The sequence below is a fragment of the Ambystoma mexicanum genome, chromosome 9, assembly GCF_040938575.1.
Source record: "Ambystoma mexicanum isolate Mex_15411 chromosome 9, UKY_AmexF1_1, whole genome shotgun sequence".
NCBI lineage: Eukaryota > Metazoa > Chordata > Amphibia > Caudata > Ambystomatidae > Ambystoma > Ambystoma mexicanum.
The window spans coordinates 1302851938-1302874704 of record NC_090931.1 but is presented as its reverse complement, the minus strand read 5'-3'; the positions used below and the strand labels follow the sequence as shown (position 1 = coordinate 1302874704).

The following is a 22767-nucleotide window of genomic DNA, read 5'->3' as shown; positions in this document are numbered from 1 at the left end:
TGCTAAAAGCAGGCGTTAAAGTACAACCTGCAAAGGGACCTCGTAATTAGGCGTTAAGGGTTTAACGGCGCTGACACCTTTTACGGCGCCGTTAACCCCTTAACACCTGGGTCGTAATGAGGCCCAATGTGATTACTCTTTCCCCCTGTTACCACTCACTCCCCCCAATATGCAATATGAATAGATGGAATGAGGGCACACAGGTTTCAGGAATATACAATCAACAATGCAAGTTCAATCGCACTTCCCCCAGCAAGCTTAGAGAAAAACAGGAATGATTTTAAACAGGCCAAAATGCTTTTAATTGGGATTTGAAATGAATGGGAAAAATTCTAAAAATGACTTAAATTCGCTAAATTAATTCAAAACTAGCGATAGTTGCTTTGGATTGGTTCAGGTATACACAGGCAAGGATTTTTGAATGATTATCAGATTGAAAATGAAATTCAGAAGTTGAATGCAAGAAATAGCTGGTTTTATATGGAGTGAAATTGAGCCAAGTGCAAATTTGCAGCCACTTTTCCATGCAAGAAAAAAAATGCGATTACGGAAAAACTATAAGGAATAGGATGAGGATGTTAGCTTCAAAATGGCATTTAAATTTCGTTCCTAGCACGTACGGTTCAAAAGTTACAGAGGTTTTATGAAAGGTAGATTTTTCTCAAAAGAGTCAAGATTTCAAAATGAAAGATGTGCTTTGGAAGATTAGGAACAAAGATTTCTTAACACTAGAGAGTCTATGGAGCCACAAGCTACACGACAGCACAGCCACCGATTCAGAGGCGCCTCTGGATGGTTTCTATCTGCACGAGATGCTTGCCTTTCTCCAGCAAATATATTAGCACCAAGATGATTATCACTACGATTAACACAGAATTATATGGATTAGAGAATAATTCAGGATGGACACAAGAGATTCTACAATGCAATCTGGATATGTTGGAATGGGTTGGATAGGATTACTTTAAACTAAGAGATTTGCTATGGACAGTTCTATGCTAAATACTTACAACTATGGGTTGGGATGGGCCCGTCAAAGATCTGGTCAAAGGTTTGGACTGGACTTCGCTCGCCACCGGACAGGTCTCAGGCACTTGGTTCTGCTCTCAGCAAGGCACTCGGGTCTGCACGGCCCCTTGGATGGGATCTGACGGGTTGGTTCTGGGTTACAGCTCTGCTCTACTGATCTGGATCTCGGGGTTCTAGCAAGGGTTCTTGGCCAGAAGCAGCAAGACAGCTCAGCCAGGCTGTTGGATTAGGCCCCGTGGAAGTTTAGGGGTTAAATCAGGTTGCAAGATTTTAAAGGACCGCTGAGAAGGGTTCAGCTTTTTGGGTTGGGCCTCTGCTTCGGGGTTCTGGAGTCTGAATATGGGTTCTGGAGTCTGGATCTTCCTTCAGAGTGCTTTGCCAGTCAATCAGTGATGGATGAATGTGCGTGTTGTCTGTCATCAGCAGTCCCTATTTATCCATTTTCCAAAGGGGTAGGGAGGCTGATTATACTATGCCCCAGCCTCTAAGAATCTGATAGGTCAGTGAATTCCCTCTCCCCTGATTTGAGAAGGAACAGAGTGTCATGATGTGTCATTATGTGACAGAGTGACACTGTGTTTATGGTCCTGAGAAAAAATCCTCCCCTTTCTTTCTAACCAGAAAATCTATTTTACATAAAAAACATATTCATAATATCCCCAACTTGTTAATATTACATATACACATCACAGATTAATTAAAGCACGTCTCTGTTCAAGTCCCATCTTCATAAGAGTTTTGGTTCCCAAATGACAATTTTTCGTGCTTTTGGTTGGTTTCTCAATGTTAAATCTATACACATTTTTCCCGATACATGCACATACCCTCTGGACATATTCCTGTAAATTTTCAGATTTACATATAATACAAATTACATTTTTAACAAATATCCACAAATCTCTTAATTTCAGCCTCCTTAAAATATAGGGATTGAATTATAGCAACCCATCTTGCTTTTGATAGGAAGTCTCTTCTTTGGCATATTTTGATTCAATGTACAACTTTAAAATGTCAGGTTTAGAGATCACCAGCTTCTGACAGAGGCGAGTAATGGTATTGTGCCCATTTTTGACATATTTCTTTCAAGCAAGCATCTTTAAATGTGGATGTTGGGGGGCGTGGCTAAGAGAGCCATGTAGAAGGACGTGTTTTCCTTGGGGCTCCAGAGATTCGGACATCATCCTGTAATGCATTGCGTAAATACCCACAAAAATTCCCTGAAACTGGAGGATTGAGCGTACGAAGCCTGGAGGCACACGAGGAGAAAAAGCCAAGCGGATCCGTGCCGTGTTTACTGAGCCAGGAACTGGAGTAAAGGCCGAGGTTTAGCCGTGGTGGCAAGGAAGATGGCCGTCGCCCGGCAGACAAAGGAAACGACGGGAAGAGATAGAATGGTTGACGCCCTGCGAAACTAGGCAGGCGTGAAGCGAGTGTGCCCGGAGTGGAGGACAGTGCCGGCCGTGTGCACTGCGGGCATATAACATACCGTGCGCCCGAATCGGAGGCCAGAGAACATGGAGCCCACCCGAAAGGCTGGGTTTGGGAGCTACAGATTGAGCACCCGCATTGACATCGAGAGGCCTGCATCGGGGAAGCGACGCACGTGAGGAGGCGTCTGGATACAAAGTGGCCGCGGCCCTGAAGCTGACGCGGGCGAGCTGCCACTTTGATCATCGGGCTGGAACGGAGACAAAGCCTGACCCATGAGATACAATTGTAGCAGGCGTGATTCACTCCGCGCTCAAAGCAGCTGTGGATTAACTTGGAAGCTTGATGCAGGATTCATTTCGGAACTCCCAATCGCACAGGAGCACCGAATGCCGTTGAGGACCGGCTGGCTGCGCACATGGTAGAAGGCCTGCAGTATCTGAAGGCATGCCCAAAAAGCGTAGTGGGCTGGGGTACGGCCACATACCAATGGAATAATGAAGGGAAGCAGGCAGTCTGGATAGTGCCAGGAACACAAGCTATGGCACACAAGATGTCTGTTAAAGCACATTAAATTGCAGCCACCCCCCCCTTTTTTTTAATGCTACGACCAAGCAGGATCAAAGTCAGGGAGACTCGTTTGTAGTCCAGAGCTGAAGATGGGCTGGAATGCGCTCACTGGATGTAAGCAGTCTTATTTTAGACACAGGGGGATACCACGGATGCACTTGGAAGCAGAGGACGACTGACCACTGACAGTGGGCCTGGGTGGCACAGGCACGATCAGAGGGGCGGCCTGCAACAACATTGGACTTGATAAACACAGAGCTGCGCCGTTGCGCACAGCAAAATATAGATATATCACAGAGCGCCCCCAAGCGCCATACACCTGGGCAATCAGGAGCAGGAAGACACCTGCACACCCGCTGCTGAGACCTAGTGGAGTGTGCATGCTCAGGTGGAGTGTGGTCAGGCTTGGTCTTCTGGTGATTGGCCAGCGCGTGCAGCAGTGAAGCCGTGTGGAATGTCACCATACTTTGGGCTGGCTGGGTCCCCATGCTGGTACAGGAGCCCCTGGTAACAGTGAGGTGACGGAGGTGTTGGACCAACTAAGCGGAGGCGCCCGAACTGCGGTGCGGACACACCTTGCACGTGGGGTGGTGCTGCCAGCTCGTGCCCGGAAGACACAGCAAGATGTCCTCTAAAGTTGTAAGGCCCAGGAGCAAGCAGCCCACACTGGAGGCTTTTGCTAAGTCACCCCCGGGCACTGAAGAGGGCAAAGGCAAAGACATTAGTATGACAGTAGCGGAGACACCGGGTACAATCCAGGAAGTGCTGCCGGCGATAGCAGACCTGAAAGTCGCTTGGGAGACTAAACTGGGCCTGGCGATGAACAAACTGAGAGTGGGCCTGGACCTCAAGATTGGAGCGGTCCAGGAGGAAGTTAGCTTGATTAGACAGGATGTGCGTACGCTCGCAGAGCGCACTGGAAACCTGGAAAAGGAAATGGCCCCGAACACGGCGGCGTGTGCTGCCCATGGATCGGAGCTCCATGCCCTTGTACAGCGGGTGGGCAATTTGGAGTGCAGGGCGGAGGAGGCGGAAGGGCGCACTCGACCCAATAACATTCGTATTGTTGGTTTGCCGGAAGGAATGGATGGATCAAATCCGACGGAATATGTAGAAACCATGCTCCTGCAGGAGATAACTGGCAGAGTACTGACTCAGGGGTTCGCAGTTGAGAGGGCGCACAGGGCCTTGATGAGGAGACCGTCCTCAGGAACCCCTCCGCAGCCAGTGATCGCAAAGATTCTGAATTACTGAGATCGGGAGAAGATACTTGAATTCTTCAGGAAGGGAGGAGCGATCAAAAGAGGGCCAGCAAGAATTACGGCGTACCCGGACTATACTTTGCATGTTCAGCGCAGCAGGATGAACTACTGGGCGGTGAAAAGGAGGTTGAGAGATTCCGGATCCCGCTACATGCTGCTATACCCGGCCAAATTGAAAGTGTTCTACAAGAACAAAACTCTGTTTTTCGCGACGCCAAAGGATGCTATGGAATGGCTGGATATGCAGGGTAGCCCTCAGGAACCGGATGCCCAGATGGGAGTCGCCGAAGATAAGTAGTATGTAGATGGGACACCGTGGGTGACATGGCTAAGACATTGGGACTTGAATATAGTTTAAATAAAGCTTGTGGGAATATGTGGCAGCAAATGTGCGCTGACAGGATCCGTTGGATGCAACTATCCCATTCTGATAAGTAGGAGCTCCTAGGGAACAATCCTTGAAGCCCTTAGTTGTATACTTAGTTAGGTCACTGTTAGATCGGTGATGCCCCGCGGGGTCCTAGTCCTCGGTTTCGAGATAGGACCAGACGCGGGTGGGCCTGAGATCCAGGGATGGAGCTGGGCTTTTGTTGGGGTTGGGTAGGGTGGGGGTGCCGAGGGGTTGTGTGCAGTGGGGTAGAGTTTTAGGAGGTGGGAGGGAGGTGTTGTGGAGGGGGGGTGGGTTAAGAGTCGGAAAACAGGTCATCAGGGAAGATATCCGAGGGGAAGGTGGAGCGGGAGTTCTTCGAATAGATGGCATCGGGTAATCTCAGAGTAGCAACCTGGAATGTGCGGGGCCTCAATAGTTATCTTAAACGCAACAAAGTGATGATGTATTTAAAGAGGAAGCGCATTGACATAGCCTTGCTGCAGGAGACCCACCTCACCAAGGAAAAGTTGGAGGTGGTCAGAAGAAAATGTAAGGATAATGTCATAGGTGCCGCATACGCGGCATACGCAAGGGGGGTGATCACTTAGGTGGCACCGCATGTGCCGTTCCGATTGCTCAGCTCTACAATAGACCCTGAGGGTAAAATAGTGGTGGTGGCGGGACTCCTGGAAAATAGAGAGGTGAATATTATAAATCTGTACGCCCCTAACCACGATACAGCGGCATACTTTAGGTCCCTATACCTGGTGGGTGGCGCGGTGGTATGGGGGGGGGGATTTCAATTGCACCCTGAATCCCAGGATGGACAGGTCAGATGATAAATCAGGTAAGCCGGCGCCAGCGGCTAAAGCATTTGAGGACACTGTTGACAGGCCTCGGTCTGGAGGATGTGTGGAGAAGGCTACACCCAATGGATAGGCAGTATTCACACTATTCAGCGCCACATGACCTGCACACAAGGTTGGATTATGTGTTTGTAGCAGCGGAGATAGTGGGTGAAATGGTGGGAGCCGAATACACGGCCAGGGTATTAGCCGACCATTCGCCTTTGATTGTTGAGTGGCAACATCAACCCCCCAGAGCGCGTATCCCGACATGGAGGCTCAGAACTGAGGCTCTACAGGACACAGAATTTCGAGAGGATCTGAGGGAGGCCATCGAGGAATACTTTGAAATCAATACGGGCAGTGTACACTCTGTGGGAACAATATGGGAGGCGTTCAAGGTGGTGGTGCGTGGGGTAGCCATATCAAAGTCTAAGGGGCTCCAAGGGGGTATTGAACGGGAATTGCCAGAAACAGAAAAAGTGCTGGAGGGCCTTATTCTAAACGAGAGGATCGCCCGAGAAAACAGCGTTAAGATAAAAGACTTACAGTTAGCCTGTAGCGACCTCTTGGACAGATTATGGAAATTAAATTAAAAGAAATACATGGAGAGGTTACATGCAGGGGGAGATAAGCCGGGTAGATTATTGGCTTGGCTATACAAAAATGAGACCCCCCGCTCGGTGATTAGAGAGGTCAGGGATGCGGAGGGTCGAACTTATAACACCCAGGAGGGGGTAAACGGGGAGTTCCTCAAATATTATAGACGATTATGCAAGGATACAGGAGAGGATATGAGCCAGGAAATACTGGACACAATAGAGGATATAGGGTTGCCCACCTTAGATGACCTAGAACGCGCAGACTTAGATGCCCCTATTACCACGGACGAATTGGAGGCGGTGATCCAACACCTCCCCACATGTAAAGCGCCCGGGTCGGATGGGTTACCCAGTGAATTTTATAAAACATACAAGCAGGAGCTGCTCCAGCCGCTGCTGGCCATATTTAACGAAGCCTATGAGCGGGGGAACTGCCGACGTCCCTCCGCGAGGCAGTGATCGTTCCGCTCCTGAAACCAGGTAAGCCGGACGTGGAATGCGGGTCATATAGGCCCTTGTCCATGCTGAACCAGGATACCAAAATACTTACGGTAGTGCTAGCAAATAGGCTAAAGCGGGTAATCGGCAAGTTGATACACCCAGACCAAAAGGGTTATGTCCCCGGCAGAAATATTACAGATAACCACAGGAGGCTGCACCACATCATTCATCAAACTGAGGAAGACTCGGGCGAGATGGCTATCGTGTCACTGGACGCGGTGAAAGCCTTTGATTCAGAGCGGTGGCCGTGGTTGAAAGCGACCCTGAAAGGTTACGGAATGGGAGCAGGGTACACTAGATGGGTCCAGTTGCTATACAGCTCCCCGATCGCGAGAGTTAAAACTGGACCCACAATTTCAGATAAATGGTAACTCAGCAGGGGGACCAGACAGGGTTGCCCCTGGTCACCCATGTTATACATCTTGGCATTAGAGCCGCTAGCAATATGCCTGCGACAACAATACAGGGAGGTGGGGATTCGTACGTCAGGGGGCACACACCTGATTTCACTGTATGCAGATGATGTGCTTCTCCACTTGCGCTACCCGGAGGAAAACCTGCAATATGTGCTGGAGGTGATGGACCATTATGCCACCCTCTCGGGAATATCGGTGAATCCCGGGAAGTCTAGCTTGTTCCCTCTGGGAGGGTATAGGAGCACCTCACCGGCGAGGCTGCCCGTCCTGCAGATACCCTGGCAGACCGTGACATTCAGGTATCTGGGTGTGAATATTTACCAGAAGGTAGAGACAGAGCACACACATAACACAGAGAAAGCGATTGAGGGTATTAGGAATAGCATGGCGTTCTGGTCTAGGCTGTCCCTGGCCATGATGGGGAGAGCAGCTCTGCTCAAAATGGTTGTTCTGCCCAGACTCTTGCACTTCTTTGTGAATGTCCCATACTTGATCCCCAGAAGCTTTTTTGTGAGACTCCATGGCATGGGCAGGGGCTTCATATGGGGCAACTCAAGGAATAGGGTGGCCCTGCGGAAGCTACAGAACACCTGTGATAGGGGGGGTATAAACCTGCCAAACTTTGAGCTGTATTACTTAGCGGGTCAGCTAATGTATGTTGCCAGGTGGCTGTCTGCAGAGGACTCGGCGTAAGTCAGGCTGTTGCAGGGTGACACAGCCCCATACTTTTAAAGAGAGACAGTGTGTATGCATAAAACTAAGATGGTGGGGAGTGGGAGACTATTGGAGTTGGGTTGGGAAGTCTGGCGTAGAGCATGGAAAACGGTGGGTGACCCGGACCCGCTCTCTCAGCAGGTCCCGCTGGTGGCCCTATGCGGGGAGGACCCTCAATTCTTCAAGGTGGTTCACAGATACTGGGAACCGGTGGGTCTAGCCACCCTCGGAGATATATGGCAAGAAGGGGAGGTATTGGAATTCCAGAGGTTGCAGGAGGAGACAGGGGTGCATAGTGGCCAATACATCACATACATCAGGCTCTTGAAACGGTTAAGGGGAAGATGGCCTGAGACGGCGCTGGCGGAAGAACCTGACGCCACCCTGGAACTGATGTATGATGTCTCGGAGGGTGGACATGAACTATCTAGGATATATGAGCTCTTAAGAGCCAAAGCAGAGAGGGAGCTCCTCCAGCTGAAGCATGACTGGGAGGAGGAGATTGGAGAACCTATGACAGATGGACAATGGGATCGGGCTCAGAGGTAGCATAAAAAGGTGTCTCGGAATGCGAGACTCCCGCAGATCCAGCTGTATGTCACCCACAGAGCCTACCTGACCCCCGGAAGAATAGCCAGGTTTGCAGGCTCTGCCATACAGAAATGCCCCAGGTGTGGAGAAGAGGAGGCAGGGTTGTTGCACATGTTCTGGGCTTGCCCAGAGGTGCATAGATTCTGGGAAGAAATACAGACGAAAATGGCTGGAGGGGGTGTGGCGCTGGAGGTGGGATCCGCTGGGGCATGCATGCTTGGGAATTTTCCCAGGCCACGTGATTTAAAGCAAATTAGTAAAATTAAGGACTTGGCATATGTCCTGACCAAGCGCAGGATTGCTATGTGTTGGAAGGCAGCCCATAGGCCTAGAGTGGAGACATGGTGGGCGGACCTCCTGAGATGGGCAGAAGCAGAAACTGCAGTTTGGTTTGAAGCTGCCACCAGGGGGGGAGAAGAGGAGGTGGGCCCCCTGATGGCCTGGAGGCAGTTAGTGACCTCAATGGCTGCCCCCCACCGGGTCAGTCATGAAACAGAAAACTCAGATGAGTCAATAAACATTGTGAATCCCGAAAATACTCATGTAGATGACACTGATGAAACGGCTCGAGTTTGTGGGGAAGGAGGGGGGAGGACGGACAATGTTTATTGTGTTGGCTTGACACTGATCATGAACGTCCTAAAAGTTGAAATGTTTGGTGTGTTGTTTTAAAAATAATAAAAATTGTTTTAAAAAAAAATGTGGATTTTGTTTTGATAAAATATATTTCTGCTAACATTGTGCTCAGGTGAATTCTTTATATACAGTGATGTTTCACACCCAACAAGAAATTTGGATCGCTTGTGATGTTTCAGAACCATGATTTTTGCACTTTTCACAGCCAAGCAAAACTGATTTTTAAAGCAGCTCTGTGTTTCCCTTGCAATGATGTTGCTCTGTGGGCAGCCAAATGATGAGTTTTGGCAGTGGTCTTCTGTGTTACCACTGACATGGGCAAAAGTGGATTGGCGGCCTATTTTTCAGGTTCTTCTGTGCACTTCTGGGTGATTTTTAGCAAACACCATGCTTTCTGGCGGCCATTTCTGATGTTGCTGATGCAAGCAATGCACAGTGATGTTGCAGGGCATGGACTAGTGGGTTAAAACATCCCACATGATGAACAAATAAACCAGCAGAGAGCCGCAGTTGGGCTCTGTCCAGTACCTATCAGAAGAACAGTACCTGTTGAAGTACCGACACCTAAGAAAACCTGGACAGTAAGGTACCCATTGAGAAAAACATATCGACAAATGAGACAGAATGACGAGTGTCAGAATGCAATACCTGAAAAAGCTAAAAACATATTAAAGAAAGACAAATGGTGACATCACAAGAACCCAGAATGATGACTCACATATAGAAGATATGATGACCTGTGAACAATGAAGAGACAAAACACCATGGATAAGTGACATCCTGAGCCTAAAGTGAAATAATTGATGTCAAGCTGGCAGAGATGATGCCACATGCATGATGAAGATATTCAGTTAGTTTAAATATGTACATATGCAAGGGGCCGCAAGAAGCAAGAAATCGTGAGGCTTGCTTATGCTTGGTACTAAAATAGATTGCGGTAAGCGCCACCTATACATATCTACCTCAAAAGGAGCATTTTATATAAGTATACTTCCACTATGCACAAGAGCAGAATTGACTAAAGGTTACTAAAGGTCTCAAGAGGAGAGCTTCGCAGCAAATAAATCAAGAATTAAAGACGGAGAGAAACTCAGAGGAAGGCAAATCGTGCCAAGAGGCCAAGGTCGTATCTGCTGAAATAGACCTACAGTGGATACAATTTATGAAAAGAAGAACAGAGTATCCTGTTCAGAAAGGTCAAGATAAGCCACAGATGGCAGATGGGTGGCAGAATTAAATCAAATACACGAATTACATGAAGAATAAGACAATTTCGCAGTGCCAAAATCACATGACCAGATGAGCAAGAAGGGATGAAACTTTCACACCTACGCATGGACCTGTGCCATGCACAGATGTCTTAACTTGTCCAGACCAAGAAGCAGTCTCGAGGCCAACCACAAAGAAATAATTGACACATGACCTCTGAGGTGATGATTGATTGTAGCAATAATTGGTGGGAAGCTGGGGGTGCAGACAAACTCCCTACACCTGGCTGGTTATTCTGCACGCTGCTAAGCAAGTGGAAAAGTATGAGTGGGGTTGATGCCAACCCATTCATAGTGGACCAAGTAATCTAGGGTCCTATAGTTAGTAGAACCAATGAGACTTCGTACTTTTAATGACGTCTATAATAGTCATCTTGGAGGAAGGGCTTAGATGCCCCACCTGACAGTGTTTATCCAATCGCCACTCCCCGTTACCATATACAGATATAGTGCCTATATTAAAGTTACCTTCCTAGAACCAATAGAGTTGCATGCTAAAGTTTTAAGAGTTACACATCAGTGATGATGAGTTTTTGTTATAAATACTGTGTTTTTTCTCAAATTAATTGGAGTTGTTGAAGCGAGAAGGAAGATCGAGCGATTGCTGATGTTCACAAACTCCCCGTTTTTTGTACTTGTCATTAAACGGACTCCCTTTGCCAAACTATCGAGTTGTCATTATTGATTTGATGCAAGAGTATTAATCTGCATCCCCATCCATCTCCAGGGTGCTGCTGCTCATCTTAAAGTGCTGTTGGGAAACCCCCAGCTCTATGAGCCGGCTGGGGTCCTACTGCACAAAATAGTACTTCTGTGCACTCAGTATGTGAGCAGCAAGTGCGGTTTACGTGGTGTGTTGCTGCATTTTAATGCTAGGTGTGGTGCGGTAGTTGTGTGAGGTCAGTAGAATGTGTGCAGCAAGGCCGTTGACCTCAGATTTTGCATTCTGGTGGTGGTGCAGATTGTGTATGAAATTATGTGTGTAGCTGGGCCAATTCTTTTGCGGGTTATAGCTGCGTTCTAAAGACTGTTCAGGTGTTCATGGAGGTGTGCAGGTATGTGTGCAGCTAGGCCGAAATTGATCGAGGGGTATAGCTGCATTCTATTGTTTGTTGGTGTAAAGGAGAGAGTGAGCATATTGGTATGTGTGAGTGTCCTTCCAGTGCCCACTGAGCTGACCGTATCTATTCTAGATGTTCTGCGCATTGGTTCGCCGAGAGAGAATCTCAGTCTAGTGCAGAGTTTGTTCTGAATATCGGGCTTGAGTTTGTCTTTCCCTGCTTGGTGGTGTCATCAGTGTTGAGTTGCCCTATTCCTAATCTTTATTGGGTTAAGCGAATTGCAGGTCTATGGTGGTCCCTGTGTCTCGTTAGTCTGCCATTGTTTACTGGAAGATACCTTCTCATTGTACAGTTACATCTAGTTCTGTTCTATCGGACCTACGAGTTCTAGCTAGATTTGATGAGTGGTGTTCAGTGGACCCAGGGACCAGCAACAGCCACTATAGTCATCCCTGTGTCTTGTTGGGTCTGTAGATTGCTTATAGGATGACACCTTCTCAGTGTGCATTTACTTCAGTTCTTTTCTATCGGACATACAAGTACATCCTAGGTATGAAGACTGGGTCTCTGTGAGCCCGAAGGTCAAGCAACAGATCAGGTTGTGATGTAAGTAGTGTGTCTGAACTGACAGTGTTATATGTAGCAGGGATTGAGTGTTCCTGATCTGGTGTGCATTGAGAGTATTGATGACAGGTGGCAGCACCTCGATGTCACTTGCAGGAGCTTGCCTTGCCAGATTCCTCACCTGATTCAGAGTGTATTTCCTTGAGGTGGAACAGAGTCAGTCCATTGCTCCATTGCTAAAACTCAGTTATAAATGCCAGTTGGTCCATTTTCAGGGTCCCAGGTAATTGTTTATAGCGGGTGGATGGTTATTCTTGTCATAGTTTATGGTTCGAATTGCTGAATTATGTCGTATGGTTGTCCCTTCCGAGAGCTAAGAGTGCTAGGGAGCTCATCTGATTGGAGAGCGTAGTGCATATCTGCAAAAGAAAAAAGAGCAAGCCCAACCCAAGCATACTTGCTACTGCGCCACGGGTGAAGGAGTTCATGGCATTCATTCCCAGGGTAGCATGCCTTGATCAGAGACCACCTTAGCTAATCTTCAGAATTCTATCTAAATGTGACGCATGCCTTATAAGTGCCAGTGGGCCCCTTTTCTGGGTCCCGTGTAATTGTTTATAGTGGGTAGATGGGTATTCCTGTCGTAGTTTATGGTTTGAATTGCTGGATTATATTGTATTATTGTCCCTTCCGAGAGCTAAGAGTGCTAGGGAGCTCATCTGATTGGAGAACGCAGTGCATATCTGCAAGAGAAAAAAGAGCAAGTCCTACCCAAGCATAGTTGATACTGCGCCCCGGGTGAAGGAGTTAATGGCATCAATTCCCAGGCAGATCAGAGTAACATGCCTTGATGAGAGACCACCATGGCCAAACTTCACAATTCTATCTAGATGTGAAGCATGGCTAATCTTCACAATTGTATACACATGTGAGGCATGGCTAATTTTCACAATTCTATCTAAATATGACACATGTCTAATCTTCACAATTCTACCTAAATGTGACGCATGGCTAATCTTCACAATTCTACCTAAATGTGATGCATGGCTAATCTTCACAATTCTATCTAGATGTGCTGTATGGCTCTTCTTCGCAAATCTATCTAGATATGACACATGGCTAATCTTCATAATTCTACCTAAATGTGGCGCATGGCTAATCTTCACTATTCTATCTAGATATGCAACATGTCTAATCTTCAAAATTCTATCTAGATGTGCCGCATGGCTCCTCTTCACTATTCTTCCTAAATGTGACGCATGGCGAATCTTCACAATTCTATCTAGATGTGAAACATGACTAATCTTCACAGATCTATCCAAATGAAACACATTGCTAATTTTCCAAATATGTATGTGCGCAACACATTTAATTTCCCGCAAAATACATCTAAATCCTGCATGAAGTCTGCCCCTCATTATACATGTAGCTGCAACACATTTCCTTCAACATTTCAGTACAATGGCCAACTATGAGGTGTATCACAATGGCTGTCTACGGAGGGAAGCAAAATTCAATTCAGAGGCCAACTGTGTCAGCACTGTTTACAGAGTAGTAAGAGTGGCTGGGTTTCTGGAGCACAGTAATGGTTGTACTTCCCGCCCATATTGCCTTACGAGGGCTAGTTACAGTTTGTGGTAACTTTCAGCACAAATTAGCTATGGTGCGGAACATAATGACTAAATATGGGGCGCAGTGCAGTTATATCTCAGAGCGCAGCAGGGGCATATAACAAAGCTATACCAACAGTTCGGGTGTGAAGTATGGCTATCATACTTAATTTAGGCTCCATCTAGAGTATCACTATTTTATAGGCTTAGAATGAGTGCCAAAATGGCTACCTTACACAATTAGGCTTGATGACAGGCAATAAGAGTATTGGGGTTTTTCTGGAGTAGAGTAATGGCTGCACTCCTCACCCACACCACACTTACCTTACCCGTCACTGCAGGTTGTCTGCGTCAGGAATCTCAGGGGAACACGGGCAAACACAGAGTGAAGCTGCTTGTTCGGGAGCTGCCCTTTGCTTTTGGCGCTTAGCTGAGGGCTGCCCGGGCAAGGCTGCCCTGGGAGGGCTGGTGATGAATGGTGTTTCATAGTTATGTGACCAAGGAAACTGGCCAATCAGAGGGAGTGAAAGCAGGCTGTGAACCATGGATTACAGACTGCATGCCAGGGAAACTACTGACAATAAACAGGCACATCAGCAGAAAAAACGATTTATAATTTCCACTTAAAACACTGATAAACCTCCCCAAATGATCCTAAACAGGCTGGAAACATCTTACCAGGTACTTAATGTGCAGGATACCTATGGATTACTAACTGCAAGCCAGGGAAATTACTGACAATAGACAGGTACATCAGCAGAAAAAACGATTTGTAATTTCCATTAAAAACACAGATAACATCTCCCCAAAAGACCCCAAACAGGCTGGAAACATCTGACCAGGTGTGAGCTCTACAGGATGCATATGGATCACTAACTGCAAACCAGGGAAAACTACAGACAATCAGCAGGCAACCCTGACTCCCTCAGCCAATTGCTATCAACATAGGAGGAGAGAGGAAAAAGAAACAGGAACAAAGGACTACACCCCCAAGGCAGACCTCTCTAGAAGTTGAACCAGCAGCAAAAAACTGATTTGTAAAATCCACTTAAAACACAGATAAAACCCTCCAAAAAGAACCCAAACAGTCTAGAAACGTATTACCAGGTGCTTGTTGTGCAGGATGCCTTTGGATTACTAACTGCAAGCCTGGAAAACTACTGACAATAGACATGTACAATAGCAAAAATTCAATTTGTAATTTCCACTTAAAACACAGATAAAACCTCCCCAAAAGACCACAAACAGGCTGGAAACATCTTACCAGGTGCTTGCTCTACAGGGTGCCTAAGGATCACTAATTGCAAACCAGGGGAAACTACAGACAATGGGCAGGCAACCATGACTCCCTCAGCCAATTGCTATCAACATGGGAGGGCAGAGGAAAAAGGAACAAAATCAAACAGAGGACTACACCCCCCAAGGCAGACCTCTCTAGAAGTAGAACCACAGAAAAAAAACGATTTGTAAAATCCACTTAAAGCACAGATAAAACCCTCCAAAAAGAACCCAAATAGGTTGGTTGGAAACGTATTACCAGGTGCATGTAGAGCAGGATGCCTACTGATTACTAACTGCAAGTCAGGGAAACTACTGACAATAGGCACACCAGCAGAAAAAACGATATCCTATCATATCATATTCTCATTACAGTGTACTTGCCATCTGCACAACATCTACTTAACTTTATGGTAGATAAAGTGGTATTTGAAAACCATCTTTGTGTGTGCTTTGAGAAACCTGAAGGTGTCACACTCGCTAGTCCTGGAGGTCTGTCATCCAGGTGGCCAGGACAATGCCATCGATTTTGGATCCAGTTTCTGGAGGTGGACCAGTGCGGGAGGGTCACCTGGATGGGGAGTCTCTGGGGAGTGGAAGTGGGACACTGGATGGTGGGACGCGGCATCCCCTTCCTTGTAACACCTTTTCCCCATCCTTCCAGGTAGGATACTTAGGAACTCAACCCCCCAGCCATTTCCCGACACAAACACTTTCTCACGGACAGCTCACAGTGAGCGACAATGGACTAACACCAGAGCTGTATACCTGGCATGTGCCAATACAATAGTCAGGCAGGGTCGGGGAATTCCTAATCATTACACACATCTGACTTCCATCACACTTCCCCACACAGATAAAAGGCGGAGCACACAGGCACACTATGAGCAAGGCAAAGCACACGAGGAAGCAGAAGTTCCAAGATGGCAGTTTAATATGAGGAGAAAGACGGTGAGACCAGAGCGGGTTGCAGGGAGGGAAGTGCCCTTGACCCTTTTAAGACCGTTAGTTTTGAGAAGCTTGGAAAGTAAGAAACCTAAGACCTGGAATTAAAGCTGAAGTAACCTGCGCTGTGTGTCAGAGGTACACAGGGCTGTGGTACTGTCCTTGGCTCATACAACAAAGCAGCGGCAGGAAAATCAGCACGGCCGGTGAGTTGGGGAAACTGATACCATACTGGCCTGTGTTAAAACCAAGGTTGCAAGCGGCAACATTATATGGAGAAATCAAAAGAGAACAGTGTGTGAATCATATCTGACTAGCAGCGCGAATATAATTGAATACCAGAGGAGTGACTGAACTTTTAAAGCCAAGAAAGATACCATAAACAGAGTGCTCCGGTGCCAAGCGGGTGCTCATCCGAAGGTCTCTGTTAGGTAGGCAATTGTGTAGAGAAATTGGGAGATCAAAGTGGTCCTGCAACGGGTCAAACTAAATCCTGTGCACATTCGAAAGTCTTCGATAGTTAATGCAAATTGAAATTGGTCAGAACCCGGCTCAGGGAGACTAATTGTATCAGAAGAAGGATCTGAGCCCTGCTGAGGGGGATCCGGGGTGAACCGTGCGTCACCCGAGAAAGAATATTTTCTGAACATTGTAACGAGGGATCTGACGCCGGAAGAGGGGGATCCAAGGTAATGAACATTATAAGAAAAGGGATCTGAGTCTGGAAGAGGGGGATCCAGAGTAACCAACACTCCTCACCCACACCACACTTACCTTACCTGTCACTGTAGGTTGTCTGCGTCAGGAATCTCAGGGGAACACGGGCAAACACAGAGTGGAGCTGCTTATTCGGGAGCTGCCCTTTGCTTCTGGCGCTTAGCTGAGGGCTGCCCGGGCAAGGCTGCCCTGGGAGGGCTGGTGATGAATGGTGTTTCCTGGTTATGTGACCAAGGAAACAGGCCAATCAGAGTGAGTGAAAGCAGGCTGCGGCCGATGGATTAATGACTGCATGCCAGGGAAACTACTGACAATAAACAGGCACATCAGCAGAAAAAACGATTTGTAATTTCCACTTAAAACATTGATAAACCTCCCCAAATGACCCTAACAGGCTGGAAACATCTTACCAGGTACTTAATGTGCAGGATGCCTATGGATTACTAACTGCAAGCCAGGGAAATTACTGACAATAGACAGGTACACCAGCAGAAAAATACGATTTGTAATTTCCATTTAAAACACAGATAAAATCTCCCCAAAAGACCCCAAACAGGCTGGAAACATCTGACTAGGTGCGAGCTCTACAGGATGCATATGGATCACTAACTGCAAGCCATGGAAAACTACAGACAATCAGCAGGCAACCCTGACTCCCTCAGCCAATTGCTATCAACATAGGAGGGGAGAGGAAAAAGAAACAGGAACAAAGGACTACACCCCCAAGGCAGACCTCTCTGGAAGTTGAACCAGCAGCAAAAAACTGATTTGTAAAATCCACTTAAAACACAGATAAAACCCTCCAAAAAGAACCCAAACAGTCTAGAAAAGTATTACCAGGTGCTTGTTGTGCAGGATGCCTATGAATTACTAACTGCAAGCCTGGAAAACTACTGACAATAGACAGGTACACCAGCAAAAATTCAATTTGTAATTTCCACCCACTTAAAACACAGATAAAACCTCCCCAAAAGACCCCAAACAGGCTGGAAACATCTTACCAGGTGCTTGCTCTACAGGGTGCCTACGGATCACTAATTGCAAGCCAGGGGAAACTACAGACAATGGGCAGGCAACCATGACTCCCTCAGCCAATTGCTATCAACATGGGAGGGCAGAGGAAAAAGGAACAAAATCAAACAAAGGACTACAGCCCCCAAGGCAGACTTCTCTAGAAGTTGAACCACAGAAAAAAAACGATTAGTAAAATCCACTTAAAGCACAGATAAAACTCTCCAAAAAGAACCCAAATAGGTTGGGTGGAAACATATTACCAGGTGCATGTTGAGCAGGATGCCTATTGATTACTAACTGCAAGTCAGGAAAACTACTGACAATAGACACACCATCCGAAAAACCGATATCCTATCATATCATATTCTCATTACAGTGTACTTGTCATCTGCACAACATCTACTTAACTTTATGGTAGATAAAGTGGTATTTGAAAACCATCTTTGTGTGTGCTGTGAGAAACCTGAAAGTGTCACACCTGCTAGTCCCCGGAGATCTGTCATCCAGGTGGCCAGGTCATGGCCATCGATTTTGGATCTAGTTGCTGGGAGTGGACGCGTGCGGGAGGGTCCCCTGGATGGGGAGTGTCTGGGGAGTGGAAGTGGGACACTGGATGGTGGGACGCGGTATCCCCTTCCCTGTAACACCTTTTTCCCATCCTTCCAGGTAGGATACTTAGGAACTCAACCCCCCAGCCATTTCCCGAGACAAACACTTTCTCACGGACAGCTCACAGTGAGCGACAATGGACTAACACCAGAGCTGTATACCTGGCATGTGCCAATACAATAGTCAGGCAGGGTCGGGCAATTCCTGATCATTAAACACATCTCACTTCCATCACACTTCCCCACACAGATAAAAGGAGGAGCACGAAAGCACACTATGAGCAAGGCATAGCACACGAGGAAGCAGAAGTTCCAAGATGGCAGTTTAATACGAGGAGAAAGACGGCGAGACCAGAGCGGGTTGCAAGGAAGGAAGTGCCCTTGACCCTTTCAGACCATTAGTTTTGAGAACCTTGGAAAGTAAGAAACCTAAGACTTGGAATTAAAGCTGAAGTAACCTGCGCTGTGTGTCAGAGGTACACAGGGCTGTGGTACTGTCCTTGGCTCGTACAACAAAGCAGCAGCAGGAAAATACGCACAGCCGGTGAGTCGGGGGAACTGATACCAGACTAGCCTGTGTTAAAACCAAGGTTGCAAGCGGCAACATTGTATGGAGAAATCAAAAGAGAACAGTGTGTGAATCATATGTGACTAGCAGTGCGAATATAATTGAATACCAGAGGAGTGACTGAACTTTTAAAGCCAAGAAAGATACCATAAACAGAGTGCTCCTGTGCCAAGTGGGTGCTCATCCAAAGGTCTATGTTAGGTATCCAACTGGTAGGCAATTGTGTAGAGAAATTGGGAGATCAAAGTGGTCCTGCAACGGGTCAAACTAAATCCTGTGCACATTTGAAAGTCTTCGATAGTTAATGCAAATTGAAATTGGTCAGAACCTGGCTGAGGGAGACTAATTGTATCAGAAGAAGGATCTGAGCCCCGCTGAGGGGGATCCGGGGTGAACCGTGCATCACCCGAGAAAGAATTTTCTCTGAACATTGTAACGAGGGATCTGAGCCAGGAAGAGGGGGATCCAAGGTAATGAACATTATAAGAACAGGGATCTGAGTCTGGAAGAGGGGGATCCAGAGTAACCAACATTATAAGAAAAGGGATCTGAGCCCGGCTGAGTGGGATTCAGGGTGAATCTTCTGCATTGAGTACTTTTGAGAGGAAAATAACTTCTTGTTTGTTTTTGGTACATCAGGCCCTCTGCATCAAGAGACTTTAAGAAGTAAAGAGACTTGCATACAGAAGGTCCTAATGCTGGTAATTGAACTGTGTCCTTGTGCTGAAGAAGCCAAAGAGTGTGCTATGCTTGCGTGAACCACCTTGTCCCGTGCTGAAAACTTGGGGAAGGGAGGCCAATGTCCTGAACATCCTGACATATCATTTTTAACACTTCTTTCATTTCATAACATGACTCCCTACACTATTTGTATTTAGAAGTAAGGATTGGCAAAAGGTTTTTTAGTGTAGGCCCTTTATTTTGACAAGACACCACTAGGACTGCGTTATTAATATTTGATGGTCGTAGCTTGCTCCCATCCATAGATTTAGGATTAGATAGGTGTTTAACATACCCTTTTTGAAGTTCAATAAACACCCTTGAACTGTGGTCGCTTGTGTCTGTCTTACTGTTGATAACATGCCTTCCTTACAGAGCATTCCCTTACTGAAGGTTATGTTTGTGTTATACTGTACCTGAACCAGCCCTTTGACCCCCCTGAGAGTTCTTATTGACTGCTCATCCACCACTGGTGAGCCACAGATCCGAAGGAAGAGAAAAGCCATTGTAACAACGGGTCCACCATGTACTCAGCTATATGTTATAAGCACACGAAATAATGTAGCATGACCTACCTTTCCCAGACAGTAGCACGCTAGAGCAAAGAACTTCAGCCATTCAATTTGGTCAGAAAAGTAACCAGCGCTTATGATGGTTTCAAAAACTTCTTTCGGAAGGTTGAGTCTCATCCATGTGTTTTGCAGATCAGTGGCTTTCACTGTGGGGTTGCCTCCCACCTTCAAATGCAAGACAAATGTCAATGGTTTGATTGTTTGCATTAAAATCAACACTCATCTAGAATTAATCATACAAAGAAAATATTGAATCCTCAACACTTCCCGTGCCAGTATCACTGAAGCTAAGAATCATGTTTCATATATGTGCATTTCCCTAGGTTCACAATTTACATTAACTGTCAAATGCTGCTCTGCACAAGCCAATTGTTGAGCTCATTTTTAGTGCTAATAAATATATAATAAAAGTCAAAAGTTCGTTGCTATTCTACAAGGTGCCAAAGGGGATTACTAAACTGAAAAATGATGCCTTGAATTGCCCCTTTATGTTAAAAGCCTCTGCAAGCACTACATCTTTAACGTCAACCCCTCTCCTCTGGTCATGACATAGTTGGAGCACCTGCTAGATTAGAATACACTGCGGGCTCACACAATACTGTGCAGGATGTCAGGATAGCAGTGGATGGAGGAGAATTACTATTAGAGGAGATGACCTTTTTGCCACATTTTGGGGTTATCTTTTTTCTGAGATTATGCAGCGTGGGGCCTGCAGGATGAAGATGAGGGTGTCCTGTTTGCAAGATTGAGTCTAGGAGTTGGGGAAGGCATTAGCGTGTGTGCTCCAGGCAGTCTAAAGCTCAGTTTTCAAAATGGAAACAAGTTTGCTACCTTGCAGAAGATTGTCTGGTGTTCGTAAACAGTAAAGGATGCGTACCAAGAGCTAGCACATTACATGTTTACTGTTTTAAAAAAAATCCAAGTAAATTCACCAAACCTGCAAAAAAGAAATAAATGAAGACACATGAAATCTGCCTTTCGAATTTGGTGATCTTTCCTTTTGTGTTTTGGTGCTGCATTGGCCAAATAGTTCCTCACAGGAGTTGCAATGCAATAGAAAATGGTAGCTTCTCCCTCTGCCATATACCCCTCATACCACTAACCAATCTGCCGCTTACACAAAACTTAATATTGAGGTGAAAGTGTCTAATGCTTTAAAATTAAACTATCTGTGCTGTTCAAAACATGAATTTAATACATAGTACATCTAAAAACAATACATGTACTATCTTATGTAAATTAGGACATGCATGTAAAACTCAAAAATCATACATTTCACTTAATCAGCCCTTTATTAGGCCCCAAATCGTAAAAATGTAAGGATTAAGGAAATATGATTACCATTAAGTGTTCTCATCCAGAGAAATTCTGTTTTTATGCAGTCAGTATTTCTTTCAACTTTCCCAAAGATAAGAATTATATCCAAAGATCACGTGCAAATGAAGATAGGAAGACACTTCTTCATGCAGGGCTGTTTATTCAAGTACAGCAAACTTCCAGTCACAGCATGTAGCTAGATCAATAGACAGAACTCCAGTCATCCATCCTCAATCAAGTCAGGCCTCTCACCTGTTCATCATGGAACTCTCCTGTGGCCAGATGTTCTATTCTGCATTAGTACTCGGCGAGATTCAAGCAGAATGCTGCACGCATTCTGATTGGCTCTCGCCGGGTCATTACCCGGCCGGGAATCCCTCGATTCTCGGCCGGTATTCCGGCCGCCTTGTCCATGGCCAGGGGTGTGGCAGCCCCTCAGCCAATGAGGGGGCTCGAAGCGGGGGCCATCCCGAGCCTCCCCATGGCTGAGAAGCTGCCTTCGTCCCTGCCGGGGACGCAGGTAAGGTTTTTATTGTTTGTTTTCTTCCCCTTTCCTCCCACCTGCCTGCCCTCCCCACCCCACTTACTTTCTGCCTCATTTGTCCACGGCATGCAGTGTGGCAGCCTCCAGCCGCGTGGAGGATCGCAGTTGAGCCACCCCCGCTCCGCGCCTCCACACGGCTGGAGGCTACCATCGTCCCCTGCTGGGGATTCTGGTGCGTCTTTTTTTTTCTTCTTTCCCCTCCCCCACCCGCCAACCCCACTTACCTTCTTCTCTGTCGTCTTTCGGGAGCGGATGCTCTGGGAACACTTCTGTTCCCAGTGCGTCCGCTCCCGATGGCCGCCATGGAAGGTTACTGAGCCATACCACGGTGTAATCCCGTGAACGCACGTACGTGCTTGCATTTATTCCCGGCAGCGGGCGTGGCAGCCCTTTAGCCAACGAGGAGGCTCGAAATGGGGCAATCCCTGCTCCGAGCCTCCCCATGGCTGGAGGCTGCCTTCATCCCCTGCCGGGGACTCAGGTATGTTTTTTGTTTCCTCCACCCCATCCCCTGCAAACTTACCCTCCTCACCCTCCCAACTCCACTTACCTTCTTTTTTCTTCTTTTCTCGGGAGCGAACGCGCTGGGGACACTTCTGTTCCCAGCGTGTCCGTGCCCGATGGCCGCCATGGAAAGGGAAAACGGATTCCGTTTTCACTTTCCCGGTGGCCATTTTATTTGATTTATTTATTTATTTATTTTCTGTTCCGAAACTGAACAAAATGCTACTAGTACCCCGGTCTAATGGGCCGGGGTACTAATGGCAATAAGCCCCTCGACGGCTGGGCCAATACTGCTCACGGTAATAGCCCCAGAGCTGTAGATTTTGTGAAAATACTAAGATGGAAGAAACTTTACGTCACATGTTTGTGCAGTGCTCAGGGGTGAGGAGAGAGAGAGAACTATTTTTGTATAAACACTATCAACAATATGAAATGCTAGATCATGAAGAGAATGGAATATATTTTTCTCAACAGATCGAATGCCTGTATATATAGTGATAAAAAGATTTCTGG

The 22767-nt window shown here is 46.7% G+C and overlaps 1 protein-coding gene across 4 annotated transcripts in view; it reads right to left on the bottom strand.

Annotated features, from left to right (window-relative positions):
- The window catches only part of LOC138489085 (ropporin-1-like), a 547380-nt gene that overhangs the window by 226382 nt on the left and 298231 nt on the right, over positions 1-22767 (bottom strand). For all 4 annotated transcript variants that reach the window (XR_011274750.1, XR_011274751.1, XM_069616668.1 and 1 more), the window contains exon 5: positions 19893-20054. Coding sequence is in view for 2 of the 4 variants with exons in the window: in XM_069616668.1 (XP_069472769.1) it covers positions 19893-20054 (162 nt within the window). In the remaining 2 variants the exon portion in view is untranslated. The remainder of the gene's footprint in view (positions 1-19892; positions 20055-22767) is intronic.